Source organism: Mercenaria mercenaria, chromosome 3, assembly GCF_021730395.1.
Source record: "Mercenaria mercenaria strain notata chromosome 3, MADL_Memer_1, whole genome shotgun sequence".
NCBI classification, from domain to species: domain Eukaryota; kingdom Metazoa; phylum Mollusca; class Bivalvia; order Venerida; family Veneridae; genus Mercenaria; species Mercenaria mercenaria.
In genome coordinates this window covers 6,947,682-6,970,555 of record NC_069363.1, presented here as the reverse complement: position 1 = coordinate 6,970,555, position 22,874 = coordinate 6,947,682, and the positions used below count along the sequence as shown (strand labels likewise).

The window sequence follows — 22,874 nt, the reverse complement described above, 5'->3', positions numbered from 1 at the left end:
TGAAACAGTAAGGGTTAGAGTAAATAATTTCAAAATTAAACTTTAATTTAAAGGAATGTACTTGTAACAGTTGTGACACAAAATGACATATGAGTTCTTACAGAATGAAATTTAAAAGTAAGTACATTATGTAGGCACTCGTATACAATGTTCAGGAGAACTGTCCTGTGTGTCTTCTTCAGTTCTTCCAAACCCAAATATGTGTGGCCGCATTAATGAAAGAAACCACACTAATTTTCTTTATCCGAATTGTTCGATAACTTATTTTTCCAAGAAAAAAGAACCACTTGCAAGAGTTTCCAGCATTTAACATTGTCAAATGAAATTATAGATGCATACTATACTTTAGCAGTGCATTTCTTAGTACATGTATTGACATTTATATCAGATAATAAATATGTTGCTATATTTTATCAGTGAATAAAACATAGGCAGGAGTTCGGACGAATAGTAATTAAATAGTATGTAGCACGAGTGATTTAATAAATCTCATCCAAACGATTGCCTATATTTTATTCTCTGATAAAATAAATGAACATATTTATTATTTCGATTCTAAAACATTCTTTTAGAAATATCATGAATTATGTTGAACGCATCATTTCATTCTAATTTCAAAATACAGAAGTGATTGGACGCGCTTGTTTACATAAGTTTGGTTTGTCGTAAGTCATATTTACCGATCGCATTACCCGTGGAGAAGCTAAGTATATTTTATCGTAGAATAAAATTTGGGTGGTTTCCCTATATGTTTGTATAGAAATCACAATGTTGCAGGTCGTGTTAGAACATTGACAAAACATTTTTTTCTGAATGCTAGATCAAAAGTGAGAGCTAGGGTAACCACATTAACGAATTCTGGACATTAGGCAAATGCTGATGTTTTTACAAAGATGTATTTTTTGTAATGTTGTTTTATTTTAGAAAATTGTTTAGTGTTGAATACACATGTGCATGTAATGTGGTTCAAAGTTATATTCAACTATCACCGGCTGAGAACAGGGCCCATGCGACAAAATTTTCAATTAGCTTTCAACAATATTTCCAGAAATTTTAAAGAGATACTGACTTTAAAAATGTCATTTTAGAATCGAAATAATAAATACGTTCCTATATTTTATCGGTAAATAAAATATGGCAAATCGTTTGGATGCAATTTATTATTTTTTCTGGAGTTCTGACCAGTACACGTGCAAAAAGAATGGATTGTGAAGGTCGCGGTCAAATTCTGCAGACGGCATTCGAACCTGCGACCTATGGGTTAGGAGTCCGACGCTCTACCCCTACACCACGGTGCCTCCCGGTGCGATTTATCAAATCACTCGTGCTACGTACTCGGGATTTTATTACTACCCATCCGAACTCCTGTCTATATTTTATTTACTGATAAAATATAGGAACGTATTTATTATCTGTTAGTGATATAAATGTCAATAGTATCCATACATAATTTCAAGTTTCACAATGACACTGTTAAAAGCTGGAAACTCCTTTCTTGGAAAAAAGTCATCGAACAAATCAGATGAAGAAGTTATCACATTAGTTTTCATTTATGTGGCCATGCATATTTGTGTTTCGAAGAACGAGTATGCAAACAGTACAATTCTCCTGAACACTTTGTATGCCTACATAATGTATTTATTTTTAAACTTCATTATGTGTTAGAACTCATATGTATCACTTTATTTTGAAATAAATATTCTAACTTTTACTATTTCGTTGACAATGTTTTATATCTCATTATTCACATAACTCACCTATATTATGTAGAAAAATATATAATCACTTGGTCATGATGAACCTCCTGTTGTGCTGAGATATCTGATAGTGGTGGTTTGTAGGCAAAGGTCATATGTTTTTGCTCTTGATAATGTATGCCATAAGCTACAATTAATAACTTCATAATTAGGTGACAATTAGAAAATATTATGGATCATGCTAAGGTGATAACCATTTCCCCCGGGTACGGAAGGTAGGCCTTTAAGTATGGAATCCAACCCTTTTTCTTTTTTAGACTCTACACCAGTTTTACTACCATTCACGCGATAGCGGTAAGTGTCCTACCCTTTGCACGGAACGTTTAGACGGGGGCGGATAAGCCCTATAAATGTCAGCGAACTTTACTTTTGTACCTTCCATCGCTAGTGTCACGTCTTCCTTGTTTTTCTCTTCGTCCCAGTAACCTTCTCGTCTGTACACAAATGGGATGTTAGGGTGTACAAGTTCTTTGGAGTATCCCACGGGTTGCAGAAACACGTTAAATATGTAATTATTCAACATCTGGTCAGAGAGCGGTAAGTGTCCTACCCGTTGCACGGGACGTTTAGACGGGGGCGGATAAGCCCTATAAATGTCAGCGAACGTAATTTTTTTACCTTCCATCGCTAAGCGTAGTACGGGATAAATCGAACGGTGTTAGATTTTAAACCGCCTTTATATAACACTAATATTAGGCTCTTGCCCTACCGTTCTCGACCGAAAATGCACAATCATGTATATCTTACAGATATCAATAAATGATCAGCGGGACAAGATTGCTGTCTATTAATCTAATGCACATGTACCTATTGATGTCAGACTCTAAGTAATTTATATTACCATAGCCTTGTTAGTACCCGAAAATCATGATTAAATGTTAGCAAAGGGTACATAGAGAATGGTTCAGGATGTGCGTAGCATTGTTATATTGTTTTGAATGTCTGTCTGTCTGTCTATCTGTTCGTCTTTGAAGTGCTACACGCTACTAGATGTACATGTGAAACTGTGCGAATATGAAATGTCAAAAGAAAAACTAAAATGTTTTAAAAAATGGCTATTACAGTATTTCATAGTATATCATATAAACAACTCCCATTTCGGCTGCCAACTTCAAATTTTATAAAACGTGCCTTTTTAATTAATTGTTATAATTGTTATCATCAGGAAATAATACCCAAAGATAAACACGTATGCAGTTTCCGTAAGACATCGAAAGAGTATAGATATTCCACTTCTGACAAGTTTATAATTCAATAGCTTATTTATATCTACTTGTTGTATCAGCTCTGGCATTAAAGGATATGTACAATATGACATGAAAGAATTTATTTTTGAAATGGGTTATTTCTTCTTCTTCTTTTTCTTCTTATTTTTATCATTATTTGTGTTTTCTTTTTTAAAAATTATGTTAGATGAGCAGTCATTATCGTAATAATCGCACATTATTGCTATTGAGAGCATGAGAAAATTACTCCGTAGAATTATCATAGGTTTCGAACAGCAATAACATGTATGATAAGCACACTGCTAAATTTAAGCACGATGCTAACTCTGTCTTATTGAAAATAACACTTCGCATTTAATAAATGGTCGGAACGAGCAGGATATGCTTTAGAAAGATCTGGACCAAGTAAACCAAACTAATAAAATATGACTATGTTATATTTCTTAAATAACCAAGTGCAGCCATTGAGTATCGGTTTTTGTTTCTTTAATAAAACGACATTAAAAAGGGACTTCCCGCATAATTAATGTTAGCATGACAGTTTTATTGTGTAGCTATGAATTGTTCTCTAGTTTTAATGACTTTTTCACTAAATTGTAAAGGGGGGAGATGTTTACGGTGACTTTGATAATAATTTCTTCTATTTTATTTTCATTTTCAATAGCCCTTTATTATTATTATTATAATTGTACTCAAGTCTTAGTGAATGTTTTCAGTAAATTGTGAAGGAGAAGATGTTTGCGGTGACTTTGATGATAATTTCTTCTTATTTATTTTCATTTTCAAATGTCCTTTTCATTAACAATGGCATTTTAAAGTCGAAATAACGATTCTAAAGATATCATATATAAACTCAAGAAACTCGATTATGTGTTTGAGGTGTAATATTTAATAATGAAAATAGCTAAATTAGTTGAACGATTAAACATGTATAGTTCAACATCAGCAAATGTTTTACATACTTCTTTCATTAGGATATTTACAAAGTGGTAAAGGCAAAACAAATACCGGGTAGACATGGACAGATCTAGTAACTACTGCTTTCTTTATCTGGACTTCCATCATAATTCTCAATCACTTTTCTTGGATGAATGTTTGGTATTTGATATCTTATATCAAGCAGTCCAGATAATCAGCAGAATCAATTTTCTTAAACCAACGTTTCGTTTTGTGATTTGTTAGACTGACTTCTTGGCTATTTTTCTTAAGTGTTTTGCCGCAAAGTGTCTGCCGGAAATTTCGATAATTCCTTGCAACAGATTAAGGCCGATCTTTGATATTTCATTTATTTGTTGTCTTGAAATACAGCGCTGTTACTGCTTTCTTTATCTGGAGACCGCCAACACTATATACACATACTTGCGATTAACGGAACGCACTTCGTTCATACAATGCTTGCGTCACAGAATATATTTTATCTAACAAAATATCTAACAAAACTTAACATCATCCTCTCCGCGACTATGCGCTCGCACAGAGTTACCCGATATACGATGACTTGAACCGATTGATTGTAATCGTTTAGCGCTTAAAACTTTTGCATAACTTTATACTAAAAGCTTCATGGATATGTTGTGAAAACTGATCGCCAATGTGTATGTCAGATGGTGACACAAAAGAACAAACAAATTAAAAACGTGACAAGAATTGATCAGCAAATGATATACGCCGTCCAAAAGTACCACGAGATGTTTTTCTTTCGTGACCCAGGCCTCGTATTCTTAGCGGGATCGATTCGTTTACCGGTGATAGATAAACGCATATCTTTAAATTTAGTTGCACGCGTTCAAACATAAAATCAATATTACACGTACAAATTCATATGCCTTACGCACACATCAGTAGACGAGAGAGAGAGAGAGAGATCCTATCGGGAAGATGTCTATCGTATAGCGCCAAACTAACACTATTTTCATATACTTGCGGTTAACGAAATGCACTTCATACCTGCACATTTTTATCTGATATATGTGATAAAACTTCACATTGTTATCTGCCGCCACTATTTGCTCTAAGGGAATCCTCAATCGGTGTCGCTGGCACTGTTTAAGCGACATGACTGATTGTTATCGCTATTTACATATACTTGCGGTAAACTGAATACACACTCCTGCGGCGTCCCATTCACAGTTGGTAAATATAAATAATCAACGGTCTGAACTGATCCGAGATATGTTTTCCATTCTTGGCCCAGGCGGGATGAATTCGTTTATTGATGATAAGCGGCGATGAATAAAGAAAGTGCTGAGATACATTTACATATCTTTAAACTTATGTGCACAGCGAATTTTCCACGTACAAATATGCCTTACGTACACAGAGAAATCGCCTTAGCAATGCGCGCGTTTCTTCAATTATATGTTGCTTAAATCTATGTATTCTGCCAGGTATCTTGAAAGTATTATTATAATAACTAAACGCAAAGATACTCGATTCCATAACGAGCTTAACGCTGTGAAAGTTTAGAGGGTATACAAAGAAACGGTCTGAACTAATACGAGATGTTTTTCATTCTTGGCCCAGGCGGGACGAATTCGTTTAACGATGATAAGCGGCGATGAATAAACAAAGTGCTGAGATACATTTAGAGATCTTTAAACTTAGGTGCGCAACGAATTTTTCACGTACAAATATGCCTTACGTACACAAAGAAATCGCCTTAGCAATGCGCGCGTTTCTTCAATAATAATTATGTAGCTTATATCTATGTATTCTGTCAGGTATCTTGAAAGTATTACAATAACTTTAAACGCAAAGATATTCGATTCCATGACGAGCTTAACGCTGTGAAAGTTGAGAGGGTATAATATTATTGTTTTATTCTTAGTATATGATTATTTGTATTTGGATACAGTTTTCGGGCGCAAGAAGATAAAAGCATGAACTGCCATGACTATGTTTGCTTTCCCCTAAGGTTCACGTAACTGTACAGCATGATAAATGTCAATATTTGCCATCAGTACTTCCATATAAAAGGTGTAAGCAAAAGGACCATCAATTTCTACTTTTTAAAACAATACCTCAACGGTTTTGAGTTTCACAAACTTTACCTATTGTAAATCATTGCAACAGTGTAAATCTTTTGCAACATAGAGAAACTATGCTGTTACTTTAACAACACTTTTAAAATTTGTTCTTGTCTTTTGCAGTATAGATGAAATTTTAATTCGTTATCCGAATTTAATGCAGCTTAGAATACAACGCTTATTCAAAGGTATGGACTCGGGTTGATGTAATCGCAACATAAAATGAATAAAAATATATTGTTAACATATTCATAGGAAGGCGGAGAAACTGTACGTAACAGGTTCAAATATCAGTTCACAGAAATGAAGCATTTCATGCGGTTTTTGGACGTCTTGTTTTAGTTAGGCTGTGCTAAATGTGTTTTATACTTTTAAAAGTATTATTGACAAAGCATCAATAGAACATACGAGCAGCAATGAAAAACATTGCAACGCACGACGAGATGGCGAAACAGCAGCTGCATCTGCGCAAGTTTAATGATTTTGTATGTTGATATTATCTGTACTTCACCGCAATAGGGCAACATTTAAAGATGGAACAAAAATCCCGATCGGAAGAGGCATATAATGATGGTGAACAATTCCATCAGCCATTATTAAAATCTATAAGAAGGCCAGTTAGAAACATAGAACGCAACCAAGCAAAATAATTATAGACCGTGCCTTGAAATCTGTTTATGAGAGGTAGTGATATAGGTGCACAAATCCGCACGGCCCGTAGCTGAAGTTGCATTTATTAACAACCCGTAATGTTTAACAAAATCTTCATTATGCATATCTAACTTCATTGTGAATAATTAGTTCGTTTAAAAAACATCTTTTAAACAACATGTGCATTTTCTTTTCTGAAATCCAAATTCACATTTTAATTGTTTACATTCTGTCAGATTTGTTAATGATATCAAGACATATCGCACAAAAAAGCCATTGTCTCTGGAATTCATCACTCACAAAGTAAGCCAATAAAATAAAAATATGATAAAGTTGAAGTTCGCTTGCTCGTGCATTTCGCACCCGCAGCAAGCCGACCTTGCGGCGTATTCTATGTTATCTACCACAGCTTGTGCATAGTGAACCTTTAATGAAAACTCTAGCATGCGCACTCTCCTGCGTTGTCTGATCTCGAAATTCTTTCCGGCATCCATTTTTTTTTTACTTTGTCTACGCTCCCTACAGCCGACGAAGTGTACACTTCTCCTTATAACAAAATCGTTATTAATTATATATAATTAATTAATTGATCAAGATAAGCAGTGGCCAAAAACACCTGATCCCTTTCAATACACTTTTTCTGCCCTCAGCAAATGAGATTAAATCGCGCAATCAACACCCGCATGATGCAATCTCCCCCAAGCATCTAATTAACTAATTAATTAATTAATTAATTGATTACGCAATCTGCTCCGCTCCTGCTCCTGCTCCCCGCTCCTGCTCCCGTCGTGGCGGATCTCTCACAAACACACTACTGTTATGATTGATAAACACTGCAATTTCTTAACTGTTCTTTTCCACACTCATAAAGATTTAAATGAATTGAAAAAATATTTTGGAAAATCCCTTCAATTGATTTTGAGTAATGCTACAGACGAAGATTTAGGAGTAAATTCATGGGAGATAATTCAATCAATAAGTATGGCAAAGATTAGGTTCATGTACAGTGAACGTCTTCACAATATATTAAGTATGTGTATGCAATTGAATAGTTATGCTCATATCAAGCGAGTTTATGAAAGGGAGATAATAAAGGTAAATAGAGTTATGGTTTTAATACTCATTTCCTTTATTGTGCGAAGTGATGTTGGTATCTCTTTCATATTTTAAGAGTTCTACTACTCACAAGAGTGTAGTGTATAAATTAGATAAAGGGAGGTTAATTAAAAGTAAGCAAAGTAGAGTTATAGTTCTTGTACACTGTACTTTCCCTTGTACAATATACTACTTCTAAATGTTTAATAATAATAATAATAATAATAATAACTTTGTTTTAAGAAGGTGACATATTAAGAGTGCATAGTATACATACAACTTATTTCCAATATGGCCTTCTACATAAATGTTAAAACACAGTATCTACAACAATAAGGGTATCAGTAGCACAATTTTAACGACAAACACACTTTAAAAACAAACTCAATTTGAAATGATTTTACCAGGAGAATAAATCAGTGTAATTCATTTTGCATACATGTACATTCATCCATCATATAAAGTCTAAAAGCTACCCTATACGACATGAAATGCATGATAATTGATGAAGATATGAGAAAAAAAAATGAATAAATAAATAAATAAAAAAAATCTCAGTATTAGTAACGTTGTTCTTGTAATAAATAATCCTTAATTTTTCGTTTAAACGTTAACAGATTATCTTGAAGTTTGATGTTTGATGGAATGGAATTCCATAAATGTGTGGCTTTGTATGAGAATGTTTGTTTCAAGTAGTTTGTTCGGGGCTTTAACAAAGAAAGATCTTTACGAGTCGAGGAACGAAGATTATATCTATCGTTATGAGCAAAAGATAATAATTCAGACATATATTTTGGTACAAGGTTATGGTCACATTTAAAAACCAGTACAGCCATGTGGTAATTGCATCTGTTTTCAAAAGTGAGCAGATTCAGATTTTTAAACAAGCTACCTGCGGTACGATTTTTTGTTATTACACAAATTGCCCTCTTTTGTATATTATATATTTTATCAGTATCTAATTTACGGGCAAGCCCCCATACAGTACTGCAATAGTCCATGGTTGAAATAATATATGCATTATAATATAACATCTTCATCTTATCGGTCAAAAAGTATGAAATTCTTTTTAAAAGTGCAACCTTTGAGTTAAGTTTATTCACAACATTGCAAACTTGTGCATGCCCCGTTATATTATTATCTATACAGATTCCAAGAATATTTTGACTTGTTACATTTTCAATTATCGTTCCATTGATAAACAGTTCAAGATTCCTTGCTTGTTTCGTTTTATAATTTGTACTTAGAAGTATACATTTTGTTTTTTCCGGATGTAATGACATATTATTAATGTTGCACCATGTGTTAATGAGACTAAGATTACTTTGGAGCTTTTGCTCTATAACTTAAATGTCAGTGTCGGATTTATGCATAGTGGAATCGTCAGCATACATGTCAATATTAATAGTGTCTGAAATAAATGTCATATTCAGCCAGTTGCATTATTCATTCAGTGTCCTCCGTACCACTTGGTTTCGAAGCAGCTGATAAATGATACTTTCTGTAGTAAAAGAAAGGAGAAACAGTGTATTCAAAAACAATCGATACAACATTATTAAACTCTTGGTCTTTTTGTAATTGAAGAATTTATATTTGTTGGGAATATTCGTAATTACAGATTTATTCTCCTAGACAACGTGTCCAGAATTCTGACATGGAGAGGTAGTAATAAAATTGTTGTACAGTTCGTAAAGGATATGAGAAAATCAGTAAATATCAGATTCACCAATCAACAAGTATTGTTTCCGAAATTGGTCTTTTGTTGTCTTTTTTGAGTAACAATCTTTAGTTATGGAATATAAATACTTATTTAGGTCCCTCGTACATATAAAAAAGATGTTTATATCACTAGCAAGGCAAGAAAACAAAAACACAGGAAATGATAAATGAAAAGAATTTTTGTTATGCAAGAAACAACAACTACAAAGTTTTATACAGTCCTAAATTGATACAGGTAAGACTGACAGAATTGAAATTAAATACATGTCATACGAACGTTTTGAATTGATAAAGTGCCTGTAATATAATAACAAGTAAAGCATATGCGTTAAACTAAACATCACTCATCTCAATACCGCAAACTTTTCAAAGGATGAAACACACAAGGGAAATTAAACGTTTGGAATCGAATAATTATATCTTATTGAGTAAGTCCTGTGTCAACATTGCTTTGCATTAAGTATGCATTCGTGAGATAGGATTCAAAGCAACACAGACAGTTGCACAGGATCAATCCCTCCAGGAGAAAACGTAATTACATACACAGGTCCGCTGGTCTGCTAGAAATATTTCTTATCTCATATAAAACCGTAAATGATACAGCATGTTTTTCCTCTTCTATTTATTTATTATTATTTGTAATATTAAAAACGCATATTCTGCGTATATATAAACACTGAAGTGTGTTTCATACATTGTTGAAATGCATACAGAGTTGCTCTAGGATTGCTGACTGTACTAAAATAGTTTCACAAAACTTAGTATCTTTTAACATAAAGCTAGTTAAAATATTCTTCGCAGAACATATTTAGACTATACTATTTCATTACTTGACTGTTGATATCAATGTGTTTTCACACAACACCCTCACCTATCTGTACGCCACAGATCGTAGTTCTCAAAGTAAGAATGAACGGCTGAAATGTGTCTTTCGCCAACTTTGAACTCGGTCAGTAGAAGTATTTGTATGGAAATTTGACGTAAATGTCTAGATTCATCACATAAGATCCGAAGATCCGTAAATATAGTAATTCCCAAAACATTCAGGTGTGACATTTGATATGCCAAAATTTTGATTCCAAGGAAAACGAATACTGTTATCTTCAACATCTTAAAATTGATGTGATGTAACAGCCAAAGATTTTATTGAGGTAAACAGGAAGATCTATTCAAATGATATCGGTCTTCTTGGATTGTATAATCAGAACACTGAGATACAAATATACCCTAACATTTTGATACTAAAAGTCCGGGGCCTACTTAGCCGACTGACTTCAAATCACTTCCCCCACACCGATATGGGTTCGCGCCTCACTTGGGGATTCTTCATGTGAGGAAGCCATCCACCTGGCTTACGAAAGGTCAGTGATTCTACCCAGGGCGGCGCCGCGGAAGGCCACTTTGGGTCGCACTCCACTGTAACTGTGTCGGTGTGCCGTAAATTCAACAAAAAAATAAAAATCGTGCAACTGCAAAATGTCTCGACGTACGTAACCTAACAATTTCTTATTTGATACACAAGGTCATTCAGCACTAATACCATAAGGCATTCGGTAACTAAGAAAAGAAGATGTGACTGATGTTTATATTCAATTATTTCCAGAGGAAACAGAGATAACAATATCAGTTTACATTAAATATTCGTTAGAACAACTTGGGAAATTGAATAGCCACTACGATCGTATGTACAAAAGGACGGTACATTATTTGCTTGACTTTTAATTTCAACTTAAGATTAATAAATAATACAAATGAGCACTGTGGGAAAAGAGAATATCAAATAATTAACGTATACAAATTAATTTTCACAAGGTGTTATATGTTGATATATTCATACGCGTGTAAGGAATACTAGACAGCAGCAATCAGTTTGGGTTAGGAACATAGTAACAGCTAGAATAAAAGAAACTAGTGCAACCACTATACGTAGTAAATATCCTCGAACACCGCTATGTTAGAGGTTGAAAACATAGTTTTGGTGTAATACTTCCATCGTCGTCCAAAACCTACCGTGCACTATCGCTATTATTTCAAGCACAGATACTTGGGGGGTCAGAACCACCTCCATCTTCCCCACTCTCATCCGCCTCTGCCTAAGTTTAGCGAATATTTTTCAACATTTCATCATGTATTGAGCATAGGTGACGATCATAAAACGCATTTTGCAACATTTCAGCGTATTTTAAAAGATGCATTTTAAACATCAATTCTCTTAAAATAAGAAGATTTGCAACAGTAAAACTGACACTGGGAACACTAGTCTGACGCTTGCACCCCCGTTTTGTACTGTGCGTATCATAAACCGGATACAAAAGATGATACGCTTACGTCTATATTATACCGGATCATCACTTCCTATGATAAAAATCCAAGTTTGTAACGGCGTACACTATGTGCAGTGTAAAGCAGGGATCTATTCGCAGGGAAGGTTTTCCATACAAGTAAGGTTTATTGATTTTTGTTAATTATTGATTTCTCGCCGGAACCCGAACGTCAGTTGTCAGGACATTTAACTGAATGGTTACAGAATCGTCGATTGATACCAGGGATTTATATGTAGGTGCTAGTTAAGCTAAATCAACTATTGTTTTCTACTGTCAGTTTCACTGTTTCAAATCATCTTATTTTGAGAGAATTAATGGTAAAAATGTATTTTTAAAACAGGCTTGAATATTGCAAATGCGTTGGGTGGGTTGGGGTAGTCCTAACGCCAAGTGTCTCTAATTTCAAGGGAGATTTTTATGTAGTGTTTACCCCAGTCATTTCCGTGCCGTAACTTATGTCAAATGATTGTTATGGCCTCTTTAATCAAGAATTGCCTTTAATCCATATAAATAAAGGCAGCTTTGACATTACATCTTACGGTAGCATGGTACACTCTGATTAACTTTGTAAATGTTTTTATTTATGTTCAAAGTTCATAACGTGAATTTGCAGTAAAATTAAAATAAAAGGTTGTCAATATTTTAAATGGTACCTGTTTAACGACAGAAACAAACGTATATATTTTCACCATTTTCGCCCATAAAAGAATGAGGGAAATTTCAGCATATTAACGTTAAGGATCGATTTTCTCAAAATATTGAAAATTTTAGATAAAGCATTGTTCCTTTCAAACGACAGCTTTAGTTGGAAGGGTGTGTGTGTCCCCTTCTTTGTCCAACAAGCAAATGTGTTTTATATGTCACACATATCTTTACTTATAAGGGATCATATGTTTGAGATTTTTTCATTGGTTTACCTTTGAAAGGTAGAAGCAATTTTCTCAACAAGCTTGAGGGGGAATGCCGACTGAACCTACGTTCTCCCCCCCGACTCAATTAACACAACTGGTTATCAACTTAGCAACTGTTAACACACTCATTTTTCAGTTTATTCTTCAGAATATAAATGTTTAGCGACGGAAATTGCAAATGTATATCAATAGCCGGGAAGATATCAATGCAGTTATCGCCATAATCTGCCACGTCACAAGTAGCATACACTGTGATATATAGTAACTGTCTTTTCCTACATGATATAAAATGTTAATATCCAAAGGCACCATCACTAACACATTAAAAACATATACATGTACATTATGTCCAAATTCTGCCAAAAATCAGAACACTATATTTCAGTACATACTATTACCTCAAGGTCAGCATTCTTAACATGTTAAAGGGGTCAAGGTCAGTATCTAATTAACAAAGGAAGATATAATGAACCATGTACTACACAAATTTTAGGTGGTATAGCTTTTAATGACAGGTATATAAAAATACTCTTTGATTCATATGATGGCATATTTCAGTCACTATATAGCTAGGCAGCTAGCATGATAATATTCAATACTTTCCAGGACTTGTATGTATTATTTGACATTACAGCATTCAAGAATATTTTCTATATATTTCTTGAAATTCCTTAAAATGTTTAACGCAAAATTTCGCGTCAATGCTTTAAATTTCTCCGAGATAATAAGTAGCTATTAAAATAGTATTATAAATATTCCAGCAAAGTTGTGCATTTTTTTCGAAAACTTTATCGAAACAGATTATATATTCTGCAAATTTTAAACTTTTGAGATAAACCTTTCAGAAAAGTTCGGAATATCTTTTTGAAAATATCGAGATAGCTACATAGCTATCTCATGGCAGACTTATGCCACAAAAGGTAACATTTAAAAGACAGTACAAGTCTTACCTGTACATATCTGTCTGCATGTGCATCTGTCGTATATCCAAGTATTGGTATGCCAAGGGGCTCTGCTACCTGCCCAACTGCCTGTATTGTGGCCTCTTTTCCAACCACAAGTACAACTCTTACATCTCGTCCGTCAAAAAAAGAACACAAATTTTTCAGGGAAGAATAAATATCTCCACCAAGAGGGGCAGCTCTTACACTAATACTAAGGTTATGCTTCAAAAGAAGCTGGTTTTCTTGAAATCCACGATAGAAGACGCCGTTATAGTGCGTATAATCTGCAGCATCAAAAATTGCGCCAATTCCAATTTGTGGTTTCAGGGTGTTGCCATACACAAATAGTGATAAAGCCGTAAGCATCCAGCTAAAACACCAGCAATACATTATGTATCTGACCAGGGATCTAGCTTCATAATGTTTATCCAGTAATTTCAACACAGTGGTAGAATAAACAACACGTATATGGGATGAAATCTGGCGCAAACATTTCCATTAACACATTAATACAAACCTCTGAAACAGAACAATTCCAATTTTATGTAAGATACAAATCTACGAAAACAAAGCCTGACTTATGGTAAGATTTTATAAACTGCTGACTGCAAGAGAATCAATTGCCGTTATCACATTGTTTCGCGGCCTTAACTTTAAATGACTCGATGACGTTAAAAAATATATAATCCCCGCCTTGGTAAGGAATATCCTAGTAAAATCTAAATTTAATATCTAAAACATTTCCCGAAACCGTTCTCCGCCTCTGCGATCAAACCAATAGGAATACTACCAAAGCTCATTTAGTAACACGATTTTATCTCATTAAATTCTCTTTAGATAATAAATAACATCATATATAATTGCCTTTTCTACAAACCGACAATCCATGTACTATAATTCCCATTATCACATCCAAACTATTTCCTATTTTTGCTGATCTGTGATATATCTCGACTACGACCGTGGCATGTTTCCCCGGTGATAGGCTTAGTTATTATCTCAAACTATACGGGTAGATGGCGACATACTGGACGGCTGCGTCAGATTGTCAGATTTAATTACAGCATCTATTTGTTTCGCAAACATAATTATAAAAATATAATAACAAAAGCTATTACCTTTATATTTTCATAATGATTTCTGGAGGCAGGAATAATAGCAATAACAAGTGTTTATGTTTCGGCAATACGATTTATATTCATTGCCACCGGATGACCTAGATGCGATAATGCGCATGTTGAAATAGTTCATTCGTTTTCTTCAGGCTTGCACATGATTTAAACAAATATATGTTATCCAGGCGTTTTTTTACACTGTGCACAAGATGTTTAATAAAATTATCTTTTTTAATAAATTCAAATTAGTTTCTGCCGTTATTTTTCAAACGGGTAATATAACTTTATTTCTTGTGATATACGCATTTTCGTTTGTTGAAAACTGACATGAAAGAGCTTATACAAGGTTTACCATTTAGCATTTAATAATATATTAATTAATTCAGCTAAAATGCCAACGATTTTAAATTAAATGCTGTTTTCATTCCGTTTAATTAATTATTTATAGAAAAATATAATCCCCTTTTCAAAGTATTCCAATGTTTCATACGCGTTACTGGTGGTCCTTATTCACGTGATATCCACCTCCTTCCACAGCAGTGTAATACTAGTCAAAAGTACTTATTACATTCTGGCCTGAATGAATAATTTTCATATACTCAATACTTTGCACTTTTCAAAAAATGATACTTTTATTTTTCAATATTTTTTTCACGTTTCAATATTAACCGCGTTAATATATCACAAAATCTTCATAAAGCTAACACAAAAATTGAATTCTATTCCTAACTAGTACACATTCTTATATTTTCTATTTATTTCACATGAATCCTAATAGGTCTTGTCTTTTTTCAGATATTCCTCAACGTTTTTCTCTGAATAAAGCTTATTTCCATTGCCTACTGACTCCAAAATGCAATCTGCCATGAATAATATCTCGAATTCCTACCGAGAATGGGATTATTTTACCAGCGCAGGCGTTAGGCGTAACTGGACAAGTTTGTCAATAGACGCTTGCCATCGGAGAAGTAGTTCCGCATTAAGTTTTTCATAATTCAATCTGCGAGTGAACGATGATTTGTTCTCGAGTGCAGCATTTGGACAAAAAGAGAAGAATCAATAACAGCTCCATTTCTTATCAAATGATACTTTGGTACGTTGTGATAATTTGGCAATCCTAAACAAAAGAGTTCGCGCTCGTGCGTTCTTTGCAATATTTGCTGTGTCGTCAACAGTTGTCTGCTAACTGCAAGTAAATGTTAAGGTTTCATTATTGTATTTTACGTCATACTAATTGGTGAGCGCGACCGAAGTCTAAGCGTATATTAATTGATGCGTAGACTTCTTCGCTTTCGCCCGCGATACGTAGAATTAATGATATACCATACTGATTGTTGCGAAAAATTTTCAAATTGCTAAGTGGATGGCATTAGTTTATTTCTCAATACAATCACATGAAATGCACAAATTTTCTCCAAATTGTTACTTCCTTTGCATAAAACACATTGAGAATATAAAGATTTCAGATTGATTGTATAACACGTTGAGAATACATAGATTTCACATTCATTATGAGTTTCGGAGGAACAGCTGATGTGTCTAGTTTCGGGCAAGAAATGTGTCGCATCCCTATGAGATAGTCCGCAGCTTAAATTGATTAACTGAATTACATAAGTCATAAATCCTATCTAGTAGAGAAGACGAACATATGTTGCACCTTGCACAATGAAAATCCATACAATTTATTGTTTTGTAGAAGTGTTCAAGTCTTTGTCTTTGTCGAACGAAAATAGTTCCCTCAGGTGTAGCTTCTGAATATGCAACTCAGCATAAATTTCTACATTGAGTTTAAGAAACCCGCAGTTAATATTTCCCTAATAAAATATAATATCGTTGTCATATTACAGCAATTTAATATTAAGATTAGCAGCAGTTTTGAGTAAATCGACTTTTGATGCAATTCATTGCAAATTGACCATGTAGTGTCCGTATTTCAACCCATGCACGAATGTAACATTATAGCGGAATATCTGGCCTAGATCCATTTATTATCCAGAGCGTAAGAATCGAACAGATAAATATCTGCCAACACTGTGGTTCGACCTGTTAAATGTTCATATTTCATGCTGATGGACACTTCTATTCAAGCCAAACAATGTAATAACTTGCCTGACTTCACTTTTCATTAATCCGACAGAGCAATGGTCTTATTCACGGCACTATACTGTAACATATATAGACAATAAGGGAGTCAATTACACTTGCTTCCGGTACATAGATTACACTTTCATCTAATTGACGATTTAAGGAAATAAAATTTCATACAATGATATATTCTACCTTAAAACCAATATAGCAAATAGAAACAGTGTGCGAGACAATTAATGAGCTGATAATAGAAAAATCTATACATGTATCATCAGGTAAGATAAATAATATAATTTATCGGTTAAATATTAGCTTTTAAGCTTCAAATATGAGAAGTATCATGCTACCCAATTACTTCCCAATTACGTATCATGAATTAGGATAAATAATGAATTATCCCAGATGAAATTAAAAGGTATATTTTCAAATATAGTTCTGTACATAAAAGTTCTGTTTGGAAAAAATACTTTTCTAACATACTAACGTAGTATATAGGCAGCGGGTTAAGAAAAAGCTTGTACCTTGTTTGAATTGTATAAACGCTTTGAGACGTAGTAAAGTCCTAAATGAAAACTCACTTGAATGGTGGAAACCACATACATGACACATAACTGTAATACAGTATGATATACTAATGCAGAATGAAACTGTATAAAACTGTGATGAAACAAAATTATTCTTGTTATGAGGAAGAATTGTAGTAAAATTGTTTCAATGTTTTAATAACAGTGATTTATAATCGGCGAGAACAGTCGTAAATATATACAAAGTCAATATGAACACGACAAGAGAACAAAACTCCCACTATCACTTTAAAGCTGCCCGCCTCCAGATTTATATCAAAGAAAAAATCTTTATTTAGTTTGTAGTTGCAATAGAAAGAAACTTTAAAGCTACTCCATGTGTTTTAGGAACTTTTTACTTACACTACCACTCTTTTTCTCAAACATACCTCTCAGTATAACGAATGATATGATACATGACATTGTAATTTAGCAGTTTTTTTAATTGCAAAATAGTGTTGCCTTACTTAGAGTCAGGCCAGTCAAGTCTCATCTTCGAGTCAATTTTAATTTTTGAATAGTTCCGAGAATGTCATTATTTTTTAAATTTGAATGGTGGCACAAGATTAATGAAATATTAGGATAAATAAAGTTAACCTATTTATGAGTAAACGTGTTGGCTGTTTAATTTAGAAGAAATATGAAAACACATATATCTTTATGTTTGTAACAGTGTAAATTACTAAGGACGTGAAAGACATTTTTCAAAACATAATTAGAATCTATCATGATACAAAAACGAAGTTAGTAAACACAGGAATTAGCCATCTATACACGTACATTATAGAAAGAAAAAAATATATTTCAAAAGGATCGGATTTCAGAAATGAAAATGACACCAACTAATTAAATTTAAATCTTTTAGAAAATGTCGAGAGCCGTCTCTGGACTTTGTTTGTTAAAAACACATCGAATCGTTAGTTGATAATATATTCACAGGTTTCCAAGATATATTTGTAATTTAATGTCTGCTCTTGATACTGATATGCAGACAGACAGAAGCAATATCACATATGGCATGTCTGCCACGGAATATATTTAAGATGATGCTTTTATCTGCTGCATCGTCATTCTTGCGTGTGCACAACATTAAGTAACACTATGCGCAAATAAGAAGTAATTACGATCACGGGGCTTTGGAGGATATGCCTGTTACAGAGAATGTAACTGAATGTTTCATTTGACATTAATGTTAATGATCAGCACGCGAAGGCAAACCGAGAGACTGATTAAATACAAATAGCTCTATCTGTCTTTGACAAATAATAACATAAATGATATTGAGAAGAAAAAAACTTTGACATAAAATTCGTGTTCTGATTGTAGTTTCATCAGACTGAATCGCATGTTTGTATAATTCTGGAATGTGTTTACACCCATGGTTAGTAAGTGTTGCATACCCAATGGACGTAGAGGTACTTGTTTCTTTTTTATCAGAATTTTGAGAAGTATTTATAAACTAGTAATCTAACATCTCGCAAACTATTTCTCGCAAACTATTTATGAACAGAATCATCCAATTAGGTTAGTTACGAAAGACCCGTGGTGACATTTCAACTTCATTATTTCACGCTTTCTGCTTATGATTTCATGATTTCAACTTCATGAATTCACTAATTCACGACTTCTGCTTCCTGATTTCACGATTTCCACATCATGAATTCACGAATTCATAATTTCATGAAAAAAAAAACTTCACGATTTCGCGATTTCACGAATTAACGATTTCACAATTTCACAATTTCCACTTCACGAATTCACGATTTCACCATTAAACTTCATGATTTCACGAATTCACGATTTTCACTTCAAGAATTCACGATTTCTCGATTTCACGATTTCATGATTATAGTACAATTTCAACCTTTTGCGACTTTATTAGTCACATGACTATTGCATGACGTAGAAAATCGCGGGTGATATTCGCTACATGTAAGATAGCGTGATATATATTTGTACAACCAGGTTTAGGTACTTAAGTAATGGAAACTGGCCGAAAATGCCTCAACTGATGAGGAAATAGACTTGCAAACAATAATTTTAGAACGCATTATTGGTTTAAATGTGAAATTGTTCCAGTCCCTTTTTTCGGTTTTAGTAAGCTTCCCATCTTTCTTCTATTAAATGAAAAGCGATGCATCTTATTCATATGTAAGCTATTGCCACCTGCTGTGAAAATGGTACGCAAACTAAGTTGATGAAGAGAATGGCCTTACCACGAGGGCCGTTTAAAACGTAAAAAAGCGGCTTACACGTTTTACTACATTACACGCGTGGAACGGATATACATACAAAATATAAATTCAATCCATGCAAGCATTCTCTTTTAAATGAACGGAAATCAATGTGTCTATGGACAGAAAGACGGATTCCAAAATATCGGAATGACGGACGGACAACTGCAGGGCTTAATGCTCCGTCGCCATAAATGACGGGGGCATAATAAACATACTTATATATTTTGGAATTGTTTAAAACAGTAAAGCTACTTGGGAATCTTATTTTGTTCATACATGTTTTAGTGTTGAAAGTACCCAATACTGTGTTGGTACAGGCGCCATATCCCCCCCCAACCTCCCCGCGTATGCAAAAATAAAACCATCCAACCCAAAACCATTCATTACTAAACTTCTTAAGGGAGAGAAAGGGGAATGGTTTTGGAAAAACGGAAAAAGTGAAAAAAAAGAAATCACGAAATCGTGAATTTTAATGGTGAAACGTGAAAATTTCGGAAGTGGAAAATCGTGAATTCGTAAAGGGAAATCGTGTAATCAAAAAATGTGAAATCGTAAAGTTTTTTTCGTGAAATCGTTTCGAAAAGGGGAAATGGGGGAACAGGAAGCAGAAAGGGAAAAATTCAAAAAGTAAATCGGGAAACTGAATATGAAGCAAAATCGGGAAATAAGAAGTTGAAATGTCCCCAAACGGGTCTTTCGTCGAGTTTACGGTTAACTTTTGTAGGCGCCATAATTATGACGTCAACTTTTTTATACCTTATGAGGGCACCGCTAAATAACTTTTGAGCCGTAGAGACATAACATTTTTTTCGGCCCTCAATAAGTCAGTTGTTTTAATCAAAATTTCTGGCTGAATGTTGTTTTAAACCTTTGGGCCGAAATAATTCGTATTTAGGAACAGAAAAAATCTCTTATGTTACAATCGTAGGGGGCAAAAGTATCAATCAACATATTTTTCGAAATTCATTTATAGGCTGTTTTCTGTTCTTTATAGAAATTATGCGAGTCATGTAGATCTATACATTTTCTCCGTATGCGATTTCAGCTGTTACGTTTTATAGGTACGTTTTTTGTGCGTTTACATATTTTAAGTCCGAAGAATGCCGAATTGCTTAAGAGTTTCGTAAACCCCGGGAAAATTTGCCGGTGTCTTTTCGGGCCCTTTTTACCTTAAAACATATTTTTCCTTTCGACTGTCTTTAGTCATTTCAGTATTTATTTTCTAAAAGTATCAAAAAGTATATGAACTCGATTCAAATTTTTGTACAAATATCGAAATCAAATATATATTAATGCGAGAATTTAAACAAACAAATCATAAGTCTTAAGGGGGGTTTTGTTTTTTTTAATGAGAGTTTTTTCCCGTGAGTTATCGGGGGATGTTCTTTCGCTGTCTGACAAACGGGGTTTTTCTTGGACCCCTTTTTCATTTTTTTTTGGGAAATTTTCCCAACCACTGTATTGAACCCAACTTTTCTCGTTTTAAATTTTTTTCTTTACTGATATTCTAAATAACGAACTTTAGATATTTACAATACGTATACGAAAAGGTTTAAATCTTTATTGTAGGAAACCCCGGGACAGACAATAATATAGGGTTAGTAGCACTAAATTTTTATTTTTAAAAATGCCTTAAAATAAAAACTTGTCAAAAACCCCTTTTTTGAAAGAATTTATATAATGTATTTTCCCCACTAAGCACAAAATCATTTTAGCAGACTCTGAAAACATTTTAAGCAATTTTTAACTATTTCTTTGCTTTATTTGGTACAATACCCAAACCTCCCGCCCCTTAAGAAAAATTTGAAGGGAACCTGATCCCAAAGGACCAGAAAATAAAACAAAATTGAAATGCAGACTTGCTGAAAATGAAAGGAAAGACTTAGAGTTGTACCATTTTATTGTAGCTCATTATACGAAACAAATGTAGTAGGAGTTTAAAAACAAATTAACTTCAAAAGTTGCGTTTTACAGAAATGAAGAAAAACAAAAGGTTTAGAAAAAAATATATTGGCTCATTTTCTAATCTAAATCAGGAAATTGGAATATTAAATTAAAGTTCTCTTTGCTTCCAAAATTTGGTGACATATCTCTTCAAAATGGACGTTAAACAAATTTGGTAATCATCACAGTAAAACTATTGAATATGTATTCACTGTATGTGCAGACCAAATGATATCAAATAAGTAATACTTGGCTAGAACCGTAAGTAACATGAAAAAAATCATCACAAAATCCTAAAAAACGCTAGTTGTTACTTTTTCTTTTTCGTGAACTTGACATATTGGGGGTTAATTTCGGTAAAAAAAAAATATTTGTTTTTAAAAAGTAACTACAAAAATTTTTTGTTACATAGCCCGCTAAAATTTTGGGAAATGTTTTAGAAAAAAAATTTCTGTTATAGACAAAGGGGGAAATGCGATGCTTCAGTAACAAAGTCAAAAATAAATAACAAATTAAAAATCAAATAATTTTAGAAATCAATTTTGATAAAACGAAATGTTTCGTAAGTTAATGATCAGCTAATTAATCCGTCTACATTAAATAAGGCATCAAACAGGGGTTTTTTTTTAAAGGAACCATATATTATATGAGTGTGGTTATATAAAATCGAAAATCTAGCTGAAAATTTGAGAAATATTATCGTAAAAGATAGTGACTGTCCAAACTGCTACGGGCCCCTTTTTTATCTTATGTAAATGCGGGTTTGATCATTTTTTTGAAAAATTTTTGATTTTATTGAGAAAATGTCAATTTCACCCCTAAAAAACCTCTTGTTTTTGATTTCAAACTTTAAATTTCCATGTAAATTTCAGGGAACGGCAGAAAAAGAAAGTTGAATTTTATAAAACTCATTTTTCATTTTTAACCCCAAAACCACATAATGGGCCTCAAATTGTCAATTTCAATCCGCCCCAAAAGTTTAGTTCCCGGGGCATATCGGAATCTCGTGGAAATACAAATAGTCAAGATTTTTACGCGGGGCCGTAAATCCCATGAAATTTATTTTAATGGCGGGACATTCCCCTTTAAAAATAGAGGACAAATTTCCCTTCCACACCACCTTCCGACATTATGCGAATCTGTTGAATTTTTTCTTGCTAAAATTTAGCCATCGAGGTAAAAATTTTTTTTTTGATTTTTGATGATTTTTGCTTTACGATTTTTTTTGGAAAATTTTGTGCTTCTACAGAATTCGTAAAATTTCCGGAAATTTT

The 22,874-nt window shown here is 33.5% G+C and overlaps 1 protein-coding gene across 2 annotated transcripts in view; it reads right to left on the bottom strand.

Moving 5' to 3' along the window:
- The window catches only part of LOC123525470 (glutamate receptor ionotropic, NMDA 3A-like), a 293,441-nt gene extending 277,026 nt beyond the window's left edge, over nucleotides 1–16,415 (bottom strand). Inside the window, exons 1-2 of one of the 2 annotated variants that reach the window (XM_045304533.2) lie at nucleotides 14,772–16,415; nucleotides 13,660–14,172 (exon numbers count right to left, since the gene is read on the bottom strand). In XM_045304533.2, coding sequence (XP_045160468.1) covers nucleotides 13,660–14,043 — 384 coding nt within the window. In that variant the 5' untranslated portion in view covers nucleotides 14,044–14,172; nucleotides 14,772–16,415. Of the gene's footprint in view, nucleotides 1–13,659 lie in introns of both variants that reach the window. The other variant, XM_045304534.2, reaches the window with a different exon arrangement.
- Nucleotides 16,416–22,874: the final 6,459 nt, after the last annotated feature.